Consider the following 26,971-nt stretch of genomic DNA (forward strand, 5'->3'; position numbering starts at 1 on the left):
AACATGTCAAAATTTTGATCTGTGGATGAATGAATGGGGTATGATTAGATCTTTCTTGTAAAATAGGCTGTGACGTATGTGTGGCTGAAGTCGTATTCTTGGCTATAAATGACTCAACTGAAAAAGCAGGAAGTGCATCCTCTGCCTTAAAAATTCGTTTGATTTCAAGCAGGCTTGCTGGTATTGCCAAGTGGCATAAATAACAACAAGAGCTCTCGTTTACAATTGATCTTGAAATTTCATATAACTTTACTTACATTGTTAGCGGCAGAGTTTTGTAAACTTAAAATGATATTGAGCAAATGAGCTTTCGTGTGACAGTGTTGCCGCTCTTGAGGGTTAGTATAAACCTGACATACTTTGGATTCTTCACTTTGTAACATAGTCGAATACCTTTTACCTAAATTTTCTTGTTGACCAATCCTATAATAATGCTGATGGTTTATGATTTATCTCAATGTCGGGAGCTTACAATGTAATAAAACTTCTTGCTATATTGCTGGTGTGTAGAGCATGAGGGAGACTTTGATTCGGTGCGTTGTACCTCACAATGCCCAGATCTCTAGCCAGTTGAACTGAACATTTGTGAGATGTTATTGATAGAGGTATCTGCCATTTAAACCAACAACCATACAGTTAAAATCTTTCAACACCTTGTCGAGTTCATGTCAAGACAAATTTTGGACGAAGAATCCTTGATGATTTATCGTAACATGGAGGAGAACTTTCAACTTAGATAATGATTCTTGCTATTATATTGTTGTTGTTGAAACATGATGGAGACTTGTGGCATTGGCCTCTAAAATCCCCAGATCTCATTCTTATTGGACGTTTATGAGATGAAACTGGATGAGCCATCCTCTACCATCCAGTCACGACTATCAATGACTTGATTCTTCTTGATACAGACTCTACGACCTTTCATCATCTCGTGAAGTTCATTTCAAGAAAAATCAAGTCTTTGCGGTGGTATTTTGTTGATACTCAATGGAAACTGGTGGCTAATTGCAAATATGCGACTGAAAAGGGTTTAAGAAGAGGTTTTTAACAAGATAGTGGGAGAAGTGATCATGAAGAAAGTGTCCGCTCAATATTAAGTTAGTCAGATAAATTTTTACTTCTGTTTTCTTCATAATATTACTTGGAAATATTTCACCTGCAACTAGTGAGTAATGATATTAAATTGCTTTTACTAACATGCGCTTAGCTAAAATCAGTGTCCTTTGATGTTATCTCTGATGGCCATCGTATTTGTTTGGTGTTTGGTTTGTAATAATAATAATAAAAAAAAACTATCAATACGAGGAAGCACCTCTAAATCTCCTTGTGGAATAAAGATCGTTTTTATGAAATTCACTATTTATAAAAAATAATGAAGATAGCACAGGGTCACCGCCTGAAAGAATACAGCCCGTTTGATCAGTAAACAACTCAAAATAGAGTGAAATTTGATAAGATACGATCGCCGAGTAAAATGGAATTTATCAACCACAAAATGGCATCTAGAACGACTTTGCTTGTTGTATCTGATAATAACTGGCAAGTAAAGCTAAAAAACTGATTCTATATTAGATAAGATCTGAAAACATTAGATAGGATAGATTGAATAAATCTGTCTTAATTTCGTAAAACTTACTTTGTTCAATTTAAATAAGCGATAAATGTAGATTAAAATTATAATAATCAGTACTTTATTTATTAATATAAATGTATGCACTGCGACCCTTTTTTTCGTGGAGTAGAACCTAAGTATTTGACTAAATGAAAACCAAATCTTTAAAGTTAGTTAAATCCGTTCAATGCGTTTTTCGCATTATCTATTGGCATAATTTTATAACAACTTATCATTTATTTATAGCGTTAATAGATGGGTCGTAGTCACAATCAGAAATTAGAAACACGCTTCACTGTGCATTAGCTATTGGTATAATTTTACAAACACTGATCATTAATTTAGGGCGTTAATAGTTATAAATCACCATATGTTAGATTTTGAGAATTAATGAGTCTTGACAAATCAATAACATGGCCGGGATAGCCTGGTTGGTAGGGCATTGGGCCCATGTCCAACAATTCGTGGGTTTGATCCCCGCCGGCCGAAGACTCCCCGTGTAGTAAATGGTGACTAATGCACGTTAAATCTGTCGAGTCCCAAAGTCCTCCATGTTTCCATAACAAGTCAATAATTCCGGAGGTACTGATCCAAGAGTTTCCTTGTCTTCTGTATTGATTCAAAATTACAAGGCTACGGAGTTGAACATTAGCAGTCATAAACCCAAAAATTGGGTCGGCTGTTCAACGACGGATATTAGATATAAAATAAAAATCAATAACGTGTAAAATCGCTTCTCCCCGAGAGTTATTACACAGTGAAGACGGGTCGTTTTGTCGAAAAATCCTTCCTGACCGTGCGCAAAATAATTTTCTTCTCGGAAAAAACTTTTAAGGACATATACCATTCTTTCCTCGAGGTCTTCATTTATTTTGGGGGAAAAAAAGCAAACTTCCAGAAGTCAAAAGAATTTAAAAATTTTAATTTTTATATCTAAATTTTGCGATCCTATAAAAAAATGAAGGCAAACTCTTATCTAATTTAATTTGCAGTCATTTCCAGCGAAAGCGTTACTTTAATGAGCTCTAAACTTCTGTTTGTTACATTTTTAAGACGTGAACAAATATACCAATATTTTTCTGCAGGTCAAACTCAACTACTTATCAATTATTGTGTTTTATTAAGAGGTGTATCTTAGAGGGGTGTAAAACATTGATGAATTACATAAGTATTTTAAATATAAATATTTTAAAACATAGTGCACTGCTTTCGTCGTCTTCTATTGACATGACTTCCCTTTGTGGGCCAGAGCCTTCCTTCTTTGCGATTGTTCTCCAGTTAGTAATTCTGAGGATTTTAAAATCTTCTTCCACACAGTCAAGCCATCTGATTTTAGGCCTACCTCTAACTCTAGTTCCCATTGGTTTGTAATTGAATATCTTATATGTCAAGAAAGTAGGGTCTATTTGGCAGATGTGACACCCGCAAGCTTTAAGCGACTTATTTTAATGTATTTGTTTATATCAACCTCCTGGAATAGCCTATATAGTTCGTTTTCTTAAAGAAGCAAATAAATTTCGTAGCAAAATTATTTGTCTTCCCCCCTTCACACAAAATAAGAAACTTGTACGTGATAGTTTTACCACTTATAAATTTTCTGCTCAAAGGAAAAAGAAGTATATCAAGTTATAACTTGTAATTCTTAACGTCCAATAAAGATGAAGACATTTCTTAAAATTGCGCAACATTTTTTTTTCCAACTCGTTAACAAATGTGTCATATCATAAGTGTAAAAATTCGGTGACAGCTTTTAGTTAATCTTTTTTAAAAATGTTTTTAGCATAAAAAAGCTATTAGCGGTGCTTTTATAACAAATGCTTTCAAAACTGTCGGCCAATACACTGAAATTCGGTCCTTATCAAACAAGCTATTGTTGTTTGAGATGTTAAAATGAAATTAAAAATCTTTGTTAATGTTTATTCTATGAAAAAACATGCATGCTCATTGTAAAAGTGATGCAATCTTCGTAATTATTTTTACTTTTAATTTATCAAGAAATTCTTTCGTTCATATGGGCTCACTGAATTACGTCATCGTGATGTAATCAAAATTGTAAGGTGCTGTTCAATCTTATGTTATCATGATCATCATCTTTTACAATCTCAGTCTGACTTTTTATTTTTAATTTATACTTTTTCTAAATATTGATTTTTTTTTTTTTTTTACTCTAGACTATAACTATTCAATTCTAGTAAAATTCTATAATTTTAACTTCCATGATGTTTTTAAATTTATCTTTCAAAAGCCAAACTTTGAAGTTTATTCTTTACTTTTAAAAACGTTCCAAAATTTATTAAATTATGATAATAGTAATTATCAAAATATGTAACTATCTAAAGAAAATAATTATTTCGTCTTTTAGATATGAAACTTATCTAAGTAATTATAGATTTCGTTGTGAAATATAGTGTTAAAGAGTAACATTCAAACAATTATTGATACTTTTAATATGAAAAACAGTTTTATTTCGGTACAACGGCGGATTTCCTATCTCTGATCTGAGCACAAAAAATGAATAAATAAATACAAAAACAGCGACTTATTCACATTCGCATTTATCTATTGAGCTTACTGATTCACATGATGGCCATCTTTATTATAACTCTACAACTAATTTGCTTCGTTAGGTTCTCCGAACGTATTAGTTTTTATTTTTAAAACTATTATTATTTTTAAATGTAAAGAAAAAATAGCATATACACTAACACAGTACTGTATATTGTTATATAAACTAATTAAAAACTAGTTTATAAATTAGTTTATATTACAATTTATCTATAGCGTGTCGTTTCTTGATATTTATAAGAAATTAGATGTGTTCACATTTCACATCTCTCTGCAAGTTAAAATTGTCACAGAGCCGCGGTGGCTCAGGGGATGGAACACTCGCCACCCTATGAGATGCAGGTGACCCAGGTTCGCATCCCAGCTTTGACTGGTCGATACGAAATCTGATTTCGGCTTGCTCTGACCGCAGTGCTGATATAAAATATTCTCAGTAGTAGAATGAATCTTCGTGTGTTTTAATCATCTTGCCATCGGGTTAACCGTGCGAGAGTTTCGGGTTTTTTTTCTTTCCATGTAACTCAAATGCGGGTTGGTTCTATCAAATATTCATCCACGAAGGCTAGTTTTTTTTCAATGCTTGATCCATAGGGCAGGGATAGCCTGGTCGGTAGGGCGCTGGGCCCATATCCAAGAGGTCGTGGGTTCGATCCTCGCCGGCCGAAGACTCCCCGTGTAGTAAATGGTGACTGATGCAAGTTAAATCTGTCGAGTCTCAAAGTCCTCCATGTTCCCACAACAAATCAATACCTCTGGGGGTACTGATCCAGGAGTTTCCTTGTCTTCTGGATTGGTTCAAAATTACAAGGCTACGGAGTTGAACGTAAGTAGTCGTAAACCCATGAAATTGGGTCGGCTGTTCAACGACGGTTATAAAATAAAATAAAATGCTTGATCCATGAGTTCCATTGTCTTCTGGATTAGGCTCAGAATTACAGGGCTACGGAGTTGAACTTTGATAATCGTAAACTCAGAATCGGGTTGGCTGTAAAAAGAATGGATATAAATCGGATTCTGTCTACTTATGGATTTCTATCGAATTACCGAATCAAATAGATTAGCGTCAGACAAATATGTAATTACTACTTATCTGTTTCTTATCTTTCCACCATGTACAGAACAACGTGTTTTATTAGAAACGTGAGCAGCGGGGAAGAAAAAAAAAGGTTTAATGGAAATATTTGATTTTGGTCTCGGTGTTCTTTCTTCAGAATGGTCATCATTTGTATTTTCCTTACACTCGTTTATTTAATTTAAAAGCATTACACGTGCTTTCATTTAATACAAATTAATACAAATACAATTAATTTAGTACAAATACCAAGAAACCGCATGTTAACTACAACTAGTTGGACTGATTTTTAATTGTACGCTACTAATACGTGTTTTCGTTTCTGTTTTATCTATATTTCCCAACTTGCCATCGCACTTGATATTACGCCCTCACCGTGTTTCGTTTTCGTATTTCGCGATAGCACGTAGTCTCGATTTATAAAAAAATAAAAACATTTAATCCACTGCCGATTGATTTAATTGTTTTGAACCGAAATATTCTTGTGTATAAACAAAATTTAAATCTAGGTCACGAAACATGTGTGGGTGCATTAATTTTTTCATGAGAGGAATACTTGAATATAATTTAGGCTTAGGGTAGTATAGTTTAGTGTCAATTATAAATTATTTATACCTTGTCCGAACCTCAATTCATTTGAGTAATCAAACGACGCAGTAAAATAAATTGAGTAGCTTTAAATTTGGTACTTTTTGGACGGAACGAAAATTTGCCAAAAATGTAGACCTGCACCAACTTTTTATTTTTTAATTAATTAATTTTTTTAAACGCATGAAAATTTAATTAAATGAAATGGAGGTAAAAAAATATTTGAATGTCCTTTCTCACGTCTATACGACAAGTAATTTAAGTTTATATTATAAGTTGAAGAAGAAAAAAAATGTATATAGCAAATTAAAAATTAAGGGGGTTGCTAATGTTTCCTTTGTTAATTAAACTAAATTATTGCAGATTTTGAACTTCCTCCTTTAAATAGATGATTTAATTAGTTTTCTTTATTTTTTCATCCTTTCCCTTTTTCTTTTAATATTTCGCTTAAAATTTTTTTAAAAATATTTCTGCATTGCATTGTGTGTTTTAAATGGTATAATTTTTAAGTTTTTTTTTTTGAAAATTTCTTGTCATAAGATAAAAACAAAATTGCGACATTTTTTGGAGAGAACAAATTACGTATTTATATCATGTTTTACTAAAAAAATGGGAGACGCCCACTGACCAATCATGCACAATAATAAGCCACATATTGTACACCCGTAAATTTCAAAATCGTTTACTCTCTTTTTTCTTCTTCTTCTCTCTCTCTCTCTCTCTCTCTCTCTCTTTTTTTTTTCTTTTTTTTTTTGATAAGTATAGGGGTGGGAATAGTCACGTGAATCACATTTTATAAAAATAAAAAATTTTATTATGGATTTTTGTTTTTTTATCCGAATTAATCACATTTGAATAATGGCTCGCTGAGGTGTTTTGATGTCTAAACTTTTTCGATTAGAGGTTATATTGGATGACCCTGAAAAAAAAGAATTATAATCATTGCAGAAATAAAAAAAAACCAATTTAATTTTTAATAAAAAAATGTATAATAATAGTTATAAAAATTGGAAGTAAAGATCGATTTATAATCGATCGATTTCCATTAAATTGCAATGACTTCACTATTAACATTATCTTATCTAAAACTTAATCACTTTTAACTTCCTGAAAAATTTTGCTTGAGCCAAATATTAACCTGTTAAAAAATTTAATTTCATAAAAACAAATTTTTAATAAAGTAATTTAAAAATTTTAATTTCATAAAAGCAAATTTTTAAAAGTTTCAATCTTATTTAATCATTGATTTGATACTCTCTTCAATATTGTATTCACTAACCACCTTCACCCCTCTCAGCACGCCACTGAGTTTATATTATAGAGTTTATATTATTTATATTATTAAATATTTTCTTAATTCCATTTTGATTTTATAATTTCGTAATTCCATATTGATTGTTAACACATTAGAAATCAGACTGAAATTCTCCTAACTTATATTTTACTGCTGTATACGACAAATTATTTAAAAACGTGTATCATTCCGAACTGGAAACTATCATTGTCAAATGCAACGTTTTGTGAAAGCAGTAATTAAACCAAGCAATTTTTTTTAAAAATTATTTAAAAACCATTCAGCCAGAGGTTTTAAAATAATCATCATCTTTATATTCAGCACCTAAAAGTGTATTGACGAAGAAGAAATGAAAATGAAATATCAAGATTCCATGTTACATTTGTTACTATTTCCTTTAATAAGTTTAAAATTTAATTACCACAAATGTTTATTATTGTTGTCTCGATAAATTTAGTGTCATCAGGACACATTACTAACGATATATTTATTGAAAAACACATTTTGTTAGAAATATGTACTTATTTTATATTTTGTGTTGTAGGGCAAAACCATCGTCGTGGTTGGGTGGGCTCGCAGCTGCATCATGTCCATATCCACCTATGGAGAATTCACACGGTAAGTTCTCACTTCCTTATTTTTTTTATTATTATTATTTATTATGTATATTGAAAGCATTAAGTGTAAATTTTAATCCCCCCCCCCTATTTTCTACGGATTTTTTTTTCGCATTTTGCGTGTATAGGTTTCCTATTATCTACACTCGGTTCCCAGTAGATCACTAAAGTCAAGTATCAATGGTTGAGGTCAGTGCGCTGTTAGTTGACCACTTTGATCAGACTGCGAGGGAACCGAAGGTCCGAGGCATTGGTCCTCTTGGAAACCGTTCTATCGTAAAGTTCTTAACTTCGCGCAGGTCGTTTGGCTACCAAAGATTGAGAAGCCATCCCCTCTGAAGAGAATCAAAATTGTGATGACATGTCTTCGGATCATTCACAGGGAAACTTCCAAGACCGTCGCCAATAGGCCATTGAGCAGTTCTAGTGCGACTTAAATAAACTACTTCTACTAACTTAAGATTTTTAGAGAGCTTATATAAATAGCCTCTGAACGTTGAACGATTGAATTAATTTCGTTTAATATTTTAAACCAAAAGAAAAAAAATGAAAAACCTAATTTTTATATTATATTTCCTTCTTCTGGTTATTACTTTTTATCATTGCAATTAATTGTTCTGAACTAAATCGACACATCATTCTCTTCGTCCCCTAGAAATTTTCTCACTTGTTATTTTTGTTTTAAATTTAGTATTTTTTTCGTCATTGTCTAATTATGACGAGCATCCATTAAATATAAGTTTTCACTTTAAACTTTTTTCTCGTATTTCAATTAAAAAGTTCCAGCAAAAAAATTCTGTCTTTCTAAATTTTAATTTAATTCCAAAATTTCTAATTTTATTTGAAGAAATAATAGGTAGTTTATGACAACTTTATTCTGTAACTTTTTAATCGTGTTTTTTTGGCATATTTTTAAATAAAATATAATGTGACCGTATACCTCAAAAAAAAAAAAAATTGTGAGAAAGAATATGGAAAAAAAAAACACGATTATGTTCTAATTTAGGGGCGTAGGAAAAAGAAAGATAAGGCTTCACACACCCCTCTAAGTAAAAAAATCTTAGAAAGTTTAGCAAGCATATAGTTACAAAAAGCAAGTATTTATTTTCTTACATATATTTCTAACACATGTCTTGGAGTTTTTCCAAACGCTCTAGCTCTAATGATAATATAAATAATTTAAATAACTTATCTCCCAAAGTTTGCAAGCTACATTAGATGGAGGGGGGGGGGGGACAAAATTCTCATCCTGGCTATTTTAAATTAGAAAATACGCATAGATATATGACATACAAATACGCAATACGAAAATACATTTTATGAAATACATATTTTTAGCTTAAGTAATATAACTTAATTTCGTAAGACAGTGATAGATAACATTGTATTCATTACATAGCTACTGCCTAAAGCGATGAACTGCAGTTTTTCGATATGACAATCTAAAGTATCTATCAAAGAATGTCTGTAACAAACTAAATTGGCCATAACTTAAAAGTACGAAACCAAAAATGTTGTTTTCCTGGCACACAACGGTAGTGACGCTTAACTTATCCAATATCGAAAACTAATTCAGATAACAGCGCTATTTTTGAAAAAAGAGAATGAAAACACTATGAATAAAAGTTAAAAAAACAATATTTAAATTCGATAACTTATTAAAGATTTATGTTTCAGTATGATTAAGGCTTCTGAAAATTTTCTCACTACGTTTCTTTTCTGATAAAGCTTTATTATAACTTTATAGCTATTAATTTTATAATTTCCATCTAAAAAACCTATTCTTTAACTTTAGATTGTATTGTAGCATTTTCACATATCCCCCCCCCCCAAAAAAAATAATAATAATTTAAAAAGTCGTTGCCTCAGAAGTATTTTATTTTGGGAGAAAAAGAACGTAAATGATTATTATTATACAATTTTATTTTTGAACATCAACAGCCTACCTCTGTCCTACTGACGTGAGGAAAAGACAGAAAAAAAAAAGTGACGTCACATTTCCGAATTTCGAAAGTTCTTTTCATCCTGATAAGAAATGAATTAAAAAAATAAAATAAAAATAATAAGTTTGATAATGAAATACAATAACGATTACTACCATCCTTCTCATTGGTCGATTCTCTCAAACCGTAATATGTAAATTAATAGTGTGTGATAATTTTTTACTATAAAGATGAAATATGTTCGATCATCCGACTTTATGATCGGAATGAAAATGAAGCGGTGACGACGGTTTTTATACTTGTTATTTATTTATTTTAAAAAAATAAAAAAACAAAAAATACTTTTTTTTATTATACCTTTTATGAATTTTACTTGTGATAACTTTATAACGTGCTTTCATTTACTCGCTATCCTGTACTGCCAGTATCATTTATGACAATGGATTTCTTTTTGTCATATCCTCATGTCAATATGTCATCTTGCGTTCAATTTTCATTTGATGCATTTGCGTAAGAATATTTTTGTGTCATCTTTAATTTATTTTATGATTTATGATAAATGTGCATTTTTAAAATTTAAATAGTAATATAGATTCATAATAGTTGATTAAAAATAATAAATGACTTTGGTTTGTATACATTACGATTTGATTTATACTCATTTCAGTATTAATTGGAAATTTCATTTGGAGTAAATTATTCGTATAATATCCTTTTATACACAATACTGTCACTGTTTAAGACACAGTAACTTTAAGTCATTTATTCTAACATGAACTCGTAAAATGTATAAAAATCAAAGAAAAAGATAAGAAAAATTAAACTAACAGAAAATTTAAAAAAAAAAAAAAAAAGAGTTATATAATTTTTTTATTACATTAGTAATTTAATTATTTTTATTGTATAGTTGCTTAGTTCAATAACATCTCACAATGTATTTGTACAATAAACTATAGCCTTTTTTAACTTAATTAAAATTTAGTTACATTGAAATTGAATTAATTAGTAGATATTGGTGGGTTTTTTTTCTCCCTTTGTCTCCACTTTAATCAGAAAAGGGATTCAAATCTGTGTAAACTTACGGAGAATTATATGATCGCATTGTTCTTAATTATTATGGAAATAATTGAAATTTCGTAATTTTTTTGTTTCTTTTAATTCTTTGAAATATGTTCTAGTGAGCCTATTAAACGAATTTAATTTTTTAAAATGTTAAATATTTTGAAAATTTTCTCAAGTTTTAGAAATATTTTTGACTTAAGATTTCCGCTAATAGGTTCGATATAATACATTTCAAGGAATAAAATCAGACAAGACAAATATTAAAAAATTTTAATTAGCTACTTAATAAATAAATATATTGCTTTCATATAAATAGCCTTTATTGGTTGAAGTAGAGGAAATTGAATCCCTTTTTTGTCTGAAGGAAACCCTTAATTATGACAATAATTTTCTACTGTAATTTATTGTTATATAAGTCGTTTTATATAAATTTCATCTGAATTTCATCTTTTTTGTGTCAATGTAGCAAGCTGTTTCTCATATGGACTGAAAGAGCAGACTCATTAAATAAAATGAGTTCACAAGTTGTACCTCACTCTTTTCACGATATGGATATATTTCCTTCATCATCACAAGGTAAGCTTGTATAACAACATTATTTAAAAAAGTAATAATTCCTTATTAATCTGCTTTCAATACTTTTATTTTAAAATCTGCACTTTTTTATTTCAATAAATTCGTTAATACAGAGCCACTTTTTAATTCAATATGTTATATGATTATTTATTTATTTATAATTAAATCCGTTAGGAAAAACAATTAATATTACTATAAAAAATTTATTTTTATCTACCTTTCTATGTCCTCTTTTTTTTAAAACTAAAATAGTTTTTTATTTAGATAATCAAAAGTAAATCAAATTACTGTATAATCATCTGACAAATCGTGCAAAAAAAATAAATTCTTACATTTTAATGTTTGGTTTTTAAAAAATTTTAAGTAATAATTTATTTTAAAATTGCAGAAATCACTTAAAATCTTAATTTTTTATGTAAGCAGTTTTGATAAAAGTGAATAACACTAAATGTATTAAAAACACATTGCTTGCGCTAGAACTAAAATAAATGTGTTATAGTAAGTTTAAAATCATTTTTGAATTACCCAATTTGTGTATAATTAAAAAGGGCTTTAATTTAAATGCTGGCCAAAAAGGAATTTATGTATTTTTTATTACCTGATGGAAAACAAATTAAAATTAACTGCAGTATTTTTGAAAAAAATAAATTTTGTTCACACATTATTTAATTAGGAAATGTTATATGTAATTTATGTCATTTCTTTAAACAATTTTGATGTTGTGAAAATAACCAATTTTTAAATGCTTAAATTTAAAAAAATATATATATATATATTTTTTTTTTTTGTAAATAAATGTTTTATTTAGTTAACTAAATTTAGTTTCTTTACATAATTTTAATAATTGTATTTCTTTAAAATAGTTCATGAAATGCTTCATTGCGCTAATGAGTGTTCAAAAAGACATAATGCTGATTACATTACATTTGGAGAGTTTTGTGTTTATGCATCAGAATTAAAATCATGTTATGACAATAAGTAAGTTTTATTTTGTTAAATGGGGTTAATTTTGATAGTGCTTTGTTTTAGAATATTCTATTTTTATATTCAGTATTAAGAAATATAATTACAATATACTATTACTGCCTACTGCACCAATACTGGTAAAAGAAATTGCTCGTATTTATGTTCTGATTAGATTAAAAGATATCAATTTTAATTATTGAAAGATTTGGTTACTTTTTAATTGCTTGTTAATCTATACTCATTCAATATTCTTGCATTTATTATTTTTTTTAATATCAATTCGACATGTAATTTGCAGAAATTTCAATAATTAAAATATCACCTAATCATCTTGTTAAGTTTCCTGCTACTGTATTTGAAAACTATTTCTTTCAAGTTTTATGTTCTTGAATTTATTCTTTTAATACTTGGATAATGCATATTTTGCTTTAAAAATATTTCTCTCTTCAAAGTAAAGTACCTTAAAAAATAATTCTTTTTTTTTAGTATTAATTAAAATGTTTTTTTAATTTCTTAAAATTTTAATCGTAACTTTAAATTTCTGAAATTAAAAAGCATGTTAACAACACAAAATATTAAATATATTTTTGTTGATAAAAATATATCTGTAAAATATCTATTACAATGTATTTGGAATATTAAATGGTTTAAAAAAAAGTTTTTTGAGTATGTTTTTTAATCTTGCATTAACATTAATTTTTTATTCTAGAATTCCTCGCCCTACACCTTTGTCCAAAACAAAACGATTGAGAAGGAGAAATACTGTCCCACAACGTAAGCTATTTTTTCAGTTACTTTCATTCTATTTTTAAAATTAGTTTTTAATTTTTTATATCAATTTTGATCTATTCGCAAAACAAAGCTTTTGTTTCACAGAAGTGCCAATTTAAAAAAAAATTCTATGTTTAATTATTGGTTTTTAACACAAAATAATCATTTTTAATAAATCTTAGATCTTTTATTTCCAATACTGAAATTCATTGACTAAAATTAATTTCTGCATTTTCTTTGTAATTATATACATCAAAATATAACTTACGTTGTAAAAAATATTTTAAATTTATGTTTATTTATTTAATAAAAACAAATCAAGTAGTAATCTTTTATTTTAAAAACTGATTTTTTTTCTTACTTTTTAATTAAAAAATGTTTTTTTCTAATTTCAGGTTCATCAAAATATCAAGGTAAGTTTTCTTTAAAGTATTTTTAGGAACAAAATCACATATCTAAAATTTTATTAAAATTTTTCAATTAAATACAGTTTGATTAATTCACCCTTTTATACTTTTAGTATTTCTTGGTGGCTCCTGTAATCCAACTACATGGAGAAAAGACATTGCCATACCAACATTTAAATCACTCAAGATTTCATATTATAATCCTGTAAGTATTTACTCTTATTATTCCTTTTTAAGCATCTTTATTATTGTAAAAATAGTGTTTATATATTCATAGAAATAGTTCAATGCAAGGAGTTATTATAATACTATAATTTCACTTTTAAGAGTGATTTGTGAGATACTATTAACATATTAAGCATTTGCAATGCTTGAAGACGACCTAAGGCCTGTTTTACGAAGAAAAAGTTTTGTATTGAGAAAAATTTCCATACAAAATTGCCCAAATGCAAAGCACTTTGATGTCTATTGAGATAATGTTTAAAAATACAAGAATTATTTGTTTAAATGAATTAAAATAGATTTAAATTTTTATTATGCTACAACAAAGTTATAGGAATGAATAAGAATCTTGTTAATTTTCTGTTGAGTTGTGTTAATGCATTAAGAAATGCCTTATAAAGACAACTTTTGTTGTGATTATTGATATAGTTATGAGTTCTTACTTTGTATTTTTTAAGAAATAAATACTTATTCTCTTCTGTTCTCAATGCATTCATAGATTATATAAAAAATTTTAACTCATTAAAAAGTAATTTTTTATTTTTAGTTTCAACCATTAATAACTAATAGTTGTTGGTACTCTAAACCAATAATTCTCAATTTGGTCTATACCAGCAGTTTGAGAAAACAAAATGTGATAGATATAAAAACTAAATCATATGTAATTTATTTTATACTTTTCTGGAAGAATTTCTAGAAATTTTTTATATTTTTTAAGAAATTTAAAGAATGAGAAATAAATTCTATTGCTAAATGGAACCCTTTTTTGAAATTAGTCATAAGGTTAATTATCAAATTTTAAATCTTTTACCCATACTAGTATCAAACAATAAAAAGTACTAAAACTTCATCCTCTACATCAATTCAATTAAAATCAAAAAAATCAATTAGAAATTAAGAAGAAGCTTTCATTAAAATAAAAATATTCATATTTTTACAAAAAAGAAAAAAAAATCTGTACTGTAAATAGGTCAAATAATGCTTAATTCTAACAGCAGTTGAAGTTCAGTATTGGCCAATATATTTGTTAGTTTCAATTATTTTATGTATTTAGCTTATTCCAAGTTGTTAATAATCAGTAAGTTAATTGAATGTAATAGTTTTTTAAATGTATAAAAAGATGGGAGTATGTGTCTAAATATTTAGATTTTAAAATGAATTTGCTAAATTTAGCAGCATCATTAGCTGAAGTAAATTTTAAATACTGTAGAATTTTAAAAGCTTTTTTGTCTTTTATCTTTAGCAAGTGGCTGAATGGGGCCCTCAACTAATAGAACTTGAAAATCAAGCCAAACAGGTTAGTTGATTATTTTACTACTTGTGAATTTTAAACAATGATTGTACCCAAATGAAGAAAGGATTCATACAGTGGAAATAAATCACATATTCAGTTATTTAGTTTATTATTTATTGGAAATAAATAATATTCTATGAAAATAAAGCTAGACAATGTGAGTCAAGCACAAATAAAGCAACAACAACCCACATACTATAGTTTTAGTTCTATAAGTAAGAAAATCCCTCAGTGTTATAACTCAAGTGTTTCAACAATGAGGAAAGTTCTTAATTTGTCGTGTTTGATTTATGTTGTGTAGCTTTATTTTCAAGTATTGTATTTTTTCTGTTGCTTTAATTAAATTTTATGATTTAGATAAATTTTTGCTACTTTCAGTTATAATTTTGTTTATTTAAAAAAAATTTTTTTTTCAGAATGCTGAAGTTATGTTTTTCGTTATTGATAATCAAACTAGATCTGTAGCCTCCATGATTGAAGCTGCCCAAGTTGCTGGTAGGTTAAAAAGTTCTCAGTTGCATTTACACTCTTTTTAAAGATTTAGTTTGTTTTTTTTCATTTAGTTTTAATTAATAATATGAATCTGTTATTTTGTTGTTATTCAGGAACTCAAAGAAAACTTATGCTTGTTGTACATGAATTTGAAAAACCTGGATCTGTTGTTATGGGAGAAAAAATCACAGAAAAGTAAGCATTATATTTATGTTTTTTTTTAAATAAATGTAATGATATTAACTATTGAATGCTAATGTTGGTTTTTTGAAAGACTTTAATACTGTTAAATTGTGTTTATTTAATCAAGAAATAGGTAAAAAAGAAGTGTAAAGGCTTAAATTCATAAATTTAATTTTTTAATTTTGACAAATGATCAAAGATTTATTAAAGAAATTATTTAAGATTTTTTTAAGGATAATTGTGTTAATTTTATGCACTACAAATTTAGTTGATTATTAATAATTATTTTATGCTTAAAATGGAAATTATCACTTTCGTTTCATATCATATTTGTTATCTCCTGCACTATTTCTAAATTTTAAATATGAAATTTTAAACATTCTTTAAGTGTTACATTTTATACCATTTAATGGTGTTCCCACCATATTTTGAAAGTGTGGTTTGTGTGTGTTGTTGATCCTGAGAGCTATGCTGGCGGTAGCTTAGCTACTAGAAAGGTCACTTAGCTACTATAAGGGTAGCCAAGCAGGATAGAGTGAAGACACCTGACAAAGACGGACACCCTGTTCATGAAGCTAGCAACCCAATTTTGAGTTTTAAAAAATGTTAAAAGATGTTGTGAGTTGTCCGCACAGAACTTTACAAAGTGCCTTTACCTAAAATAGAAATGAAAGGGACAAGAGACTAGAATATGAGAACAATGAAGATGCATCGAAGAAGGAGAAATATTGCAGTTGAAATGTTTAAGTACATAAGAGGTAAACCAAAACTGAGATGATTGAACCAAGTTGTTGATGGTTGGACTGCATGATGAAGAAATCTGAGGCTCACCAAGGACCATAAAGAAAAAGCTAAATTTATTTACTGAATTGTTTATAAACAATAATAATGAAAATAACAAATAAAGAAAGTTACATTAACACATTGAGCGCCATGTGTATTTTTAAAGAACATTTGTTAGGCCATGTCCACTGCTTAGGAGTGCTCATATTCTGACATAGTATTGCAAAGCGTACTTCTAACTGATTGAAGTAAATTAAAATTTGAATTGTAATAAATAAAAATTAAGTTAATTTTATATAAATTTTCATTAATGACTCAAAACAACATAAAATTGTTTAGTTTAATATCATGTCTGTTACCAATGACTAAATGGTTCGTTTAGTGTCAAGGACTGATGACTGACATGGCACTCAGCGTGTTAGTGATATTATATGGAAATGGATAAATAACCCATCTTAATTAGCTAAATAATATTTTTCCCTTTCATTGAAGTTTTTTTTTTTTTTGCATCACTGAACTCAGTTTTTCAGTTAATCTATTTTCTTCTGCTTTGAGAAAGATTAAAATAGCTCTGTTTTCTATTTTCAGAGAGTTTAAAGACTTACAACAAGGCCAGCGATATCTTCAAGACCTGGTAGAACGTCAAGGAATCCCGGTATTTGATAACATACACCACGCTGTTCAGTGCACAGCTACAATTCTTAAGAAGAATATCAAACCCCAAGATCTTACAATTGAGGATGCTGCTCAACCGGTGAAAATGGCATACATTCAAATTGGAGATAAATTGATGTAATTTATTCTCTTTTAACATTTATCATTAATCTGTTACAACAAATGAATCTTCTTATGTTAAACAAAATATTTTTTTTTTCTCCAGAAAACTACGTGAAGTATTTGATGATTTAGACTGTGACAATCGTGGCGTCATCACTTTGAAAGATGTAAGTATAGACAAGTGGTTTTGATTTTACATTTCACCACAATAGACCTATTATTGAAATATGCAGAGTGTTCTGTTATGACTGCTTTTAACATACTATAGAACCCATGTCGCAAATTGATATTTAAGCAAGGAAAAACCCGGCAAGTGTTGTCTAATCACGAGTGAGTAAATCTTTGAAAATATCAAAACCCTGTTGGATTGACTAATGAAACTTGAAGATGTTTCTAGTGATCACTTTTCACCCTTCTGTTTCCCCCATCAATAAAACAGGTTTTGATATTTTTAAATCAGCCTTCGTCAGTGGTGATTTGATAGTATGTTCATTTTTTTTCTTTGTGTAAATATTAATTTGTGCCTTCGGATTTGCATCTGTTTTTTTTTTAAAAATCTATTTATAACAAGGTTTCGAAAAATGTAAATTTTTGTCTGTCCTTAAACTGTATATAAGTATATATTGGAATACTGCATATTAATATTTCCTATACATTTTCAATAATTTTTCAATGTTTGCACATTTTTTTATAATATATTCCTGTAGAATTAAATTTTTGTTCATCACTTGTAGTATTTGTTATCAAGCTTAATAGAAAATGATTTTAAATAATTTACTCATAGTGTTCCTTGATATTAAGAAAAAATATCCTAATATTAATTAAACATGAATGCTAAAATAAGATAGATAAACTGAACAGTTATAATGGGATACATAATATTATGTACATATTCCACCTCAAAGGGGCACAATATTTTTTTCTCCAAATCTAATATAATTTATCGATTTTGTAATTTATTGAAGTGTAGTTTAATGTAATTTACCAAAAACACACGGATAAATTTTTATTTCAATTAATTTGAAATTCTAAACTCAGTTTCTCTTTCTTTATTTTAGGTTTGCATGGCTTACAAGATACTCACAGATAAAGAAATGCATATGGATAGTTTAAAATCTATAGTAAATCAGCATAAACACTCCTGCACAAATGAGCTAAACGATGAAGCTTTTGATAATTGTTTAATTGATTTTAACCAGTTTTGTTGTATTATGACAGAATTTAGAAAACAGGTAATTTTAATACCATTTGATATTTTAATCTTTCATGCTTGGTGTATTTAACATAATAATTTAATATTATTTGCTCTTTTATAATTAAAAATTTTTTTAAAAATTTTTTGTAAATATTTATATAATACAGCTCAAAATTACTTAAGAAGTATAGGGTGTAAAATATATTATGCATAAAAAAACAATAAAAATTGTTGTGATCAAATTTTAATCTAAAGATTTTGAAAAGTTGGTTACAAAATTTAGAAATTAGCAAAAAATTTTTCTTCTAACGATATTAAGCATACAATATTATTTAGAATTCTAAAAAATTCCCAAAGAAATTGAAAAGCTACTGCAAATTATTTGCTTATAAATAAGATATTTTAAAATTTATTTATTCCACGCTGATCTTTTAACCCATAAAGGTTGTAAAAATAGAATCTTTCAACTGTTGAATTTGAAAATAAAGCCATAAATAAGCAAATTAATTGTTATAATATACTTAGTTACATATAAAAACTACTCCAAGAAAGTATAAGTCTATTTATTTTCTTGCTTTAAATATATAAATATTAGCTCTCAAAACCTTGAGTCTGTTATTGACATTTCATCATCTTAAATTATTTAAAGGAAAAAAAATGAAAATGAAATTTTTATTTGTTTTTTATTACAAAAAAAAATTTCTGCTTTTTTATTGCCTACACATTCACAAAAAGTAATTTTTAAAAAAAGTACTATTATTAAATTTATTTTGAAAACTGTTTCCTATATGTAAGCTTAAACTATCAAATTTGTTTTTTATGCTTTCATGTTATTAAATAACTAATTCCTATTAAAACTTTGATTTTAGGCTGATAGTCAGTTTCCTAATTTATCTGCTTTGAAGAACAAAGCTTCAGATATTTTGTGTTCAGTTTTAACTCCTTTAGCCAAACTTGTGGGTAAGTCTTTTATGTAATTATCACTTTTTTTCATATGTTTATATTATATTATATGATTCACATAAAGTAACATTTTGAAAAAAGTACAAATCTCTGATTTTAAAAACATGTTTTCTTTATCTTGTGGTTTAAAAATAATGGAAAAAATGAACTACTATTTAATCAGTAATAGTTTGTGTTTCTGTTTAAGTTTTCTGTGCTTATTATTTTATGCGATCATTGCAAATTAGTTCTATTGTTGTACTAAAGCAGCTGTTTGTACTTATATTGTTTATCCAGTCTGTTAATATGTTGTCTAACTATTTCAGATTGGGTTCGTCCTGAAACAAGACTTGATGATAAAAATAGTAGCCATGACATTATATATGAGACAACGTACCGAGATATATATCTGGGTGGAACAAGAAGATCTTCCACATGGCGAGAAGATATAGCTATTCCATTATTGAAGTAATTTCCCTATAGAAAAATTTATATTACCTATTTAAATCAAAATACTGAGTCTTAGTTCATGTATTAGAGAGATTTCAGACTATGCCTGTGCTTATGTTTATTATTAATGACTAATTGTAACAACCGTATAGGTCTATTTTATTAGTTTTCTTCTATCCAAATTATAAAATGCCAAAAAGAATACTAGGAATTATGACCAAGACAAAATTAATTAAAATATTAGCTTAAATTTAAAATAAGGTTTTATATATTTTTAGATATAAACTGAACTTGTACTCTGAAAATTATATTAAATTGTATGAAATTGTATAGAAAGAAGGATTTTCTGCAAATTTGTATCCTAATTCAATTAAAGTAATTACATTTAATCTTGAATATTTCTTATAAGAATATATATATATATATATATATATATATATATATATATATATATATATATATATATATATATATATATATATATATATATATATATATATATATATATATATATATATATATATATAATAAATAAAAACAAAAAATCACAAAGAAAATTAAGAAAAACAATTGTGCATAGCTGCAAGTAAATAGAACTCATAAAATAAGTTGTTTTCTCTACATTTATATATATATATAGGATGACCATTAACTATGACAATGAAAAAACCAATAAGGATGATACTTATCCTTTAATATTTTTTTAAAAAAAACTCACTTGGGCACAAGTCGCACAGACACAATTTTAAACCACACAGGTTTGCTTTTGCATTTTCAACTGATTCTCTTCTTTCACATCAAAATAGTTCTAACAGTTTAATTACAGAAGTAGCGACATCTGTTGGCCTTTGTTGGTTTTCTTCTTTTTTTTTTGTTGATCAGCGTTCTTAAAACTTGATGATCCTTAGTTGTTTAGCATTTAGTTTTAAAATTTTCCTCCTCGAGTATGATCTACTGTGTCTTTAAGTAACTTTTTGTTTCCAATCTGTTGAACTACAAATATTTAAAAATAAGGTTTACGCTTTTTGTGTGGTTTTCTAAGAACATAATAATTAAAATTGTGCACTGAAAAAAAATTTTTTCATTCTAAGATTTTCCACACTGAGACCATTTATCATTGTTTGCATCATTTGCTTGTATATTTTATTGATCTTTTTTTATAATAATTTTTATTATTTTGAAAAAAAACTTCAAAATAATCTTCAGTTTATTTGAATATTTCGAAATTCTCTAAATTTTGAAATATTCAAATTGAAGTTCTTGAAGTAAAAATTTGTAATGAGTAAATTTATAAAAAAAAGTAAATGAAAGTTAGCACTGATCCTTGTCCCAAAAAATTGAACATAAGCATAGTAAAAACTTGTAGTTGCAACTTATTATCATTTAATTATTTATTCATTTGTTTTTTTAGAAAGCAAGGACTTACCTACTTCATACCTCAGGATGGTATCTGGAGTGAAAGATTAATACCAATGGAAATAACAAACATGGAAAATAGCCAAGTTTTGTTGTTTGTCATCAGCAAAGATTCCAGATCATTGGCAGACATGATTGTTGTACGTTTCATTTCATATTTTTTGGATTCTGTCTGTTGATATTAATCAACTAATCTTATTTTATTTGACACTATTAGCTTTTTTAAGTTAAGATCATTTATTTTGATGTTTGTAAATGCTTCATAGTTAATCTCAAAGTAGGCTGATGGTATATATAACAGATTTATTTGACCAAATGACGGTTCTGAACTTATAAAGTCGTATTTTAACCAGCAGTCTTCTCCTCATAGCAAAGCCGGTTTTTCCATGTTATTAGATAGGGAAATGGTGTATTTGGGAGTAACATTCTCTCAATTTTGTACGATTGTTAAACTGCTAATGGGTTGAAGAAATATATAATAGATTTATGGAACGAAAAGTCATAAAAAAAGTCAACTTTTTATTTTACTCATGATATTTATCTTTTTTTATTCACATATTTAATATTTTCTTAGTTCTCTTCTTTATACAAGTTATTGGTTATCAGTATATGCTTGACCATTTTGTCCTAATAAATTCTGATTATATGTGTCTAAGATTCTATTCAATTATTGAAATTAATGTTTATAATATTTCTCTCGATTTTGTCCGATTGTTAAACTGCCAGTGGGTTAAAGAAATATATAATAGAAAAAAGAGACATTGAAAAGTCTCTTTTTTTATTTCAAATTAAAACTTCAGGAATGCAAACACTGTGGTGTGCACTGTTTAAATCAGTGTAAGAGATTTCGTTAATTGGAAATCTATAATGCAACCGACAAACCTTTGTAACCCAACAGATATAACATGCACCAGTCACCATTTACAACAGGGGGAGTCTTCGGTCGGCTAGATTTGAAATCATCCCGTTCTCACGAGCGTGAATCCAGCGCCCTGGCAACCACGCTATCCCTGTCCTTTATGTTATAAATTATAGATACTGTTACAAAAATATTTCTCACCTTTTATGAGTTATTTCTTATGCAATTGACTTTTATTTTAATTTCTATTATTAAACAAAAGTGTCTTTTTTTAGGCTGCTCATTATGTTGGTTTGATGTGCCAAGTAGTTTTATGCATTCAGTACATTGAAGACGGCACTGAAATTGATGGAGAAAAGGTAATTGATTTAGTATTAAATGTACATGCATTCTAAATATGGTGTTAAATTTGTGTGAATAATTTAAAAATATCAATCAAGGTTTAATATATCCACCATAGTAGCCTTTTTAGCTTCTCAATCATTGTTCATGCCATGCATTCTTTGTTATCAAAATATGAAGTATCAAATGTTTTGTTTCTTTCTATTTTGCCAAAGTCATTAGCTGGTTAAATTTTAGAAATAGTAGAAAATAATCTTATAGCGTCTAGATCTAACATTCTGTAAGAGTTAAATGTTCGATGAAAAAAGTTAAGTAGTTGCAGAAAATTACATTTATTTTCTATCTGCAAAAACTTACTTATCTATATATTATGATAGATGTGCAAGACAACATAAATAATTTAATTATGTAATTATTTAAGATACTTTTAAGCAGTAATTTTTGTTTTCTTCATAAGTTAATATATATAATTGATTATTGTGTTAAGGTAAAGTAAATGTTAAGAATTTGAATGTTTATAAAGAGATATTTTTCTCAAAAAGTTTCAGTAATTTAATAATGATGTATACACACTGAAGTATATACATAATTATCACAGATGTTAAGTTTTTTACTTATTTAGAATTTTGCAATTAATTGCTGCTATTCATTTCCTATTGAATTCAAATTGTGGTCCTTAGCCAAACAAATAGGGCATTGAAATAAATAACAAACTCATTCACAAAATTGTATCTTACTACATACTACATTTTACACTATATTCATAATTATTCACAAAAAGGAACTTTTTGCAAAAAATTTTTTGAAGTATTTTGTAATGTTCCAATTTGGGTAAAATGGGTATACAAGGCTCATATTTATCATGCTGCATTAAAAAATTTTTTTATTATTTCTGAATAAGGAAAATTAGAGTGTAAATTTGCATTAGCAAAACTTGTTATAAATTAAGATTTTATCTTTGTTTTAGGCATAAATATTGTTGTACAGTACAGAACCCGTTATCCGGAAATCAGAAAACCGGAAAACCAAAAAACCGGAACGAAATTCGATAAATTTTCCCGCCATTTAAAAAAAAAAATTTTTTTTTTCCTCATTAGATTTTAGGATTTTTCTTTCTTTTTGGAAAGATGTTTACCTTACTATCATTTTGGAAATAATCATTAGTGAATTACTTCGTTTTTTCTTCGTTTTAAGATTATTTCCAAAAATTATTTTTTTTAGTTGGGTTTAACAATAAAAAAAAACCGGCTTTTGCAAGCGATTCAGAAAACCGGAAAAATCAGTTATCCGGAATAGCGATGGTCCCGATCGTTCCGGATAATCGGTTCCCTACTGTATCATAAAAAAAAATTATATTTTTAAAAACATTTCTTAATTTCTTTCAATTTAAATTAGAAACAAATAATTTAACAAGACTTATAGATTAGCATGTAAGAAAAAAAATCAAATATAATTTTTTATCAATAATTTAAAATTATATATTTTTATTTATCAAAACATACTGTTTTGGACTTTAAAAATAAAGGACCATTTGTCTGAAAAATTATGAAGTTATAACTTACCTAAATTTTTTAGAAGTAAAAATTGATTTATTCAAATGTGCAATCTTTCAAATATAAGCAAAATAATGGCTATGAATTTTATTTTGAAATAACTCAAAAGTTCCTTCAAAAAATTTAAAATTGTAGGTAGCAGCAAAATTTGGTATTTAAATACAAGCTAAATAATAGAATTATTATCAGCGATCCACCGTGACTTAGTTTTAGATGCTTATTGATGTTAGTATAATCTTAAAAATTAAATCAATGAGAAATATTAGACATTTTCATCCTTTTGTATAATTCTATTGTGGCACAAAAATAAACAAAGCATTTTCTTATTTAACCCTGTATAACTAGCTACATAAAAAAAATAATGAAAATAATTTTCTCCCTGTAGCTTTCTGAACAAGCTGTCAAGGATTACAACAGAGGCCGTGTATATTTATCTGATCTTGCAACCCGTGCTGGTATCCCGGTATTTGACAGCATAGAAGAGTCAGTTGAATGTGCTGCCAAAATGTGCCTTCAAAATTCTAATTCCTAGGACTACTTCAGAATTATTTGAGGAATTCATTGTCATTACATACTATAAAGATCTGAGATTGTTTCCATAAACTTTTCATCATTGAGAACATTAACAGTGAGTGTTTGGAAATCATTTGACATCTCATATGGGTTTTTTTTTTTAATGTGTTGATGGACGTGAAAAAGAAACGCACACAGATTTTTAGTTGTTTTGTTGCGCACGCCAAGAGTTTCCACTCTTGTTTTTAGATTTTCTTGTTACGTTTATTTTTTTTTATTAAACAAGTTGAACTTTCATAACAAAGAAAATATATATTAAATTATGCAAATAACTTTTAATATATTAGCATTAATTCGTGTGCTTTTGCTGATTCATAAAAGGAAAATATCTATGAACTGTTGAAGGTGGAAATTTTCTGAGCTTTCATTGTAAAGTCCCATTTTATATCTAGCTATTATCGTGATCATTATCTTATTACACCATTACATTCTCTTTTTATTGGTCTTGAATTTGAAATTCTAAAAAAAGATGTGTTACCAATCGATATTTGTATATTTTTATTAACAGTATTAGCAATACTACAATTAAGGCTAAAATATGTTGTATTATTTTACATACAGGCTTCTGTTAAATGTATCTTGTTTTGTGACTTGTCCTACATGTGGGTGATTTTTTTCTTCATATAATAAGTAGTGGTTAGTAATTTTTGGACATAAAAAAAAATCTAAAAACTGAAGCATATAACAAATAAAAACTGTACTATGGATTTTTAAAAAATTATCTAAAAACTTAATCTTAAAAAAATAGTCTAAAAACTGAAACATATAACAAATAACAACAGTACTGTGGATTTTCAAAAGATTATCTAAAAACTGAATCTAAAAAAAAATAATCTAAAAACTGAAACATATAACAAATAAAAAAAGTTCTGTGGATTTTCGAAAGATTATCTAAAAACTGAATCTAAAAATAAAAAAAATCTAAAAACTGAAACATATAACAAATAAAAACAGTTCTATGGATTTTCAAGAGATTATTCTTAAAATACTCATTAAAAAGTGAACTGCAAATTCTTATTTGTTTAATTTAAGAAGTTAAAAGTTTATAGACCGAAAATATAGTTTTTTTTCTTCAATAAATTGATTTGATCAGTCAGTAAATTTCTTAAACAAAAATTTAGAACATTTTAAAATTTAAATATCTTAGCACTTATGCACACATTTTGATGAAATTAATTGCTTTTGTCCAACTGTCTGGATATTTGCTTTGTATATACTATATATATTATGAATAATTTTGTAATATTCCTGTAAATTACTGTTTGATTTTTTTTTTTTTTTTTTACTTGTATGTTGTGTAGATATTTTTTCAGGGACCATACATTATTACAAACTCTGGAGAGAGTATTTTTTCTTTATAGTATTAATTTTTTAATAGATATAGGAGTTATATTTCTTCAAAAAAAAATATTTACAGTTATTTAAAACAAGTTTCAACTGAAATACTTTAAATAAATTTATCTAATATTTTTTTTAAAATCTGGTTATTTATAACTTTTTGATAAATTAAGTATTATTTTTTTTTCTTTTGTGAAAAAACATTGCCTGATGTTTAATTTTCTGCTTGTGATAGCATATAATACATTTTTAATTTAAATAATAAGATAAATAAAAATTATTTTTTCTATTTTTGTTTCAATTTTTTCTTCTTTAACATTTTAATGATTGTACACACTCAACATTTACAATGTACTTTTGATTCTTCTTTTTTTCGTCCTTTAAATTTCAGATCTTTGTAAGTAAGAAATCCTAATCATTCATATTATAAATCATTTTTGTACACATTTGGACTTTAGTACAGCATTTTCATTATACAGCATAATACCTTCAAAATAAATCCGGTTATAATCTGACAATACTGGGTCCAGCAAAATAAATTGCAAAAGCATGTGTATTTTCTCACTCATTTTTGCAGCATTTATATTTAACAACATTTCTATCAGAACTGACACAATATTATTTACAGAGTATCTGCTCACCTGAAAAGTCATGGATTTCGGTTTTGAACAAAATTTGTCATGAAATGTCATGATTTAAACTTTTTTTTTTTTTTTAAATAGTGGAAATTCATGAATTTAGGTCGCCGAAAAATCTTATTTTTAAAATAGAATTTACCTCCCCAATTTCAAAGTATTCCCCTCTCACAGTTACATTTTATTAAAATGTAAAATGTTCTTATGGTGTTCTTTCAAAAAATGAACGAAAGATCGTTTCTAGAGCGAATTATATTTTAAACTTCCGCTATTTCACGATTTTTTTATTTATTTATTTATATATATATTTTTTTAACAATTTCAAATTCTAGCTGAAGCAAGCCAGTCATTGGCAAGTTTTTTTTATTCCGAAATGAGAACAGAAAAATCATGAACATTTCTTTCTTTACCGATGAACAAGAAAAATATCTTTAGAGTATATTT

General features: G+C 27.2%; 1 protein-coding gene across 7 annotated transcripts in view; it reads left to right on the forward strand.

The window, feature by feature from the left end:
• Window positions 1-26,181, forward strand: part of raw (NDT-like domain-containing protein raw) — a 149,652-nt gene extending 123,471 nt beyond the window's left edge. For 6 of the 7 annotated variants that reach the window (XM_087161019.1, XM_087161021.1, XM_087161009.1 and 3 more), the window contains 17 exons: window positions 7,676-7,749; window positions 11,220-11,329; window positions 12,193-12,307; window positions 13,005-13,069; window positions 13,462-13,479; window positions 13,587-13,678; window positions 14,939-14,992; window positions 15,406-15,484; window positions 15,595-15,676; window positions 17,036-17,239; window positions 17,328-17,391; window positions 18,283-18,456; window positions 19,289-19,379; window positions 19,688-19,829; window positions 21,223-21,367; window positions 22,362-22,445; window positions 24,367-26,181. In XM_087161019.1, coding sequence (XP_087017145.1) covers window positions 7,718-7,749; window positions 11,220-11,329; window positions 12,193-12,307; window positions 13,005-13,069; window positions 13,462-13,479; window positions 13,587-13,678; window positions 14,939-14,992; window positions 15,406-15,484; window positions 15,595-15,676; window positions 17,036-17,239; window positions 17,328-17,391; window positions 18,283-18,456; window positions 19,289-19,379; window positions 19,688-19,829; window positions 21,223-21,367; window positions 22,362-22,445; window positions 24,367-24,513 — 1,698 coding nt within the window. In that variant the 5' untranslated portion in view covers window positions 7,676-7,717 and the 3' untranslated portion in view covers window positions 24,514-26,181. Of the gene's footprint in view, window positions 1-7,675; window positions 7,750-9,901; window positions 10,202-11,219; window positions 11,330-12,192; window positions 12,308-13,004; window positions 13,070-13,461; window positions 13,480-13,586; window positions 13,679-14,938; window positions 14,993-15,405; window positions 15,485-15,594; window positions 15,677-17,035; window positions 17,240-17,327; window positions 17,392-18,282; window positions 18,457-19,288; window positions 19,380-19,687; window positions 19,830-21,222; window positions 21,368-22,361; window positions 22,446-24,366 lie in introns of those variants that run through there. The other variant, XM_087161012.1, reaches the window with a different exon arrangement.
• The last annotated feature ends 790 nt before the right edge of the window (window positions 26,182-26,971 follow it).

This window comes from Parasteatoda tepidariorum, chromosome 1, assembly GCF_982258835.1.
Source record: "Parasteatoda tepidariorum strain Cologne lab strain chromosome 1, Ptep-v5.0, whole genome shotgun sequence".
Taxonomy (NCBI): domain Eukaryota; kingdom Metazoa; phylum Arthropoda; class Arachnida; order Araneae; family Theridiidae; genus Parasteatoda; species Parasteatoda tepidariorum.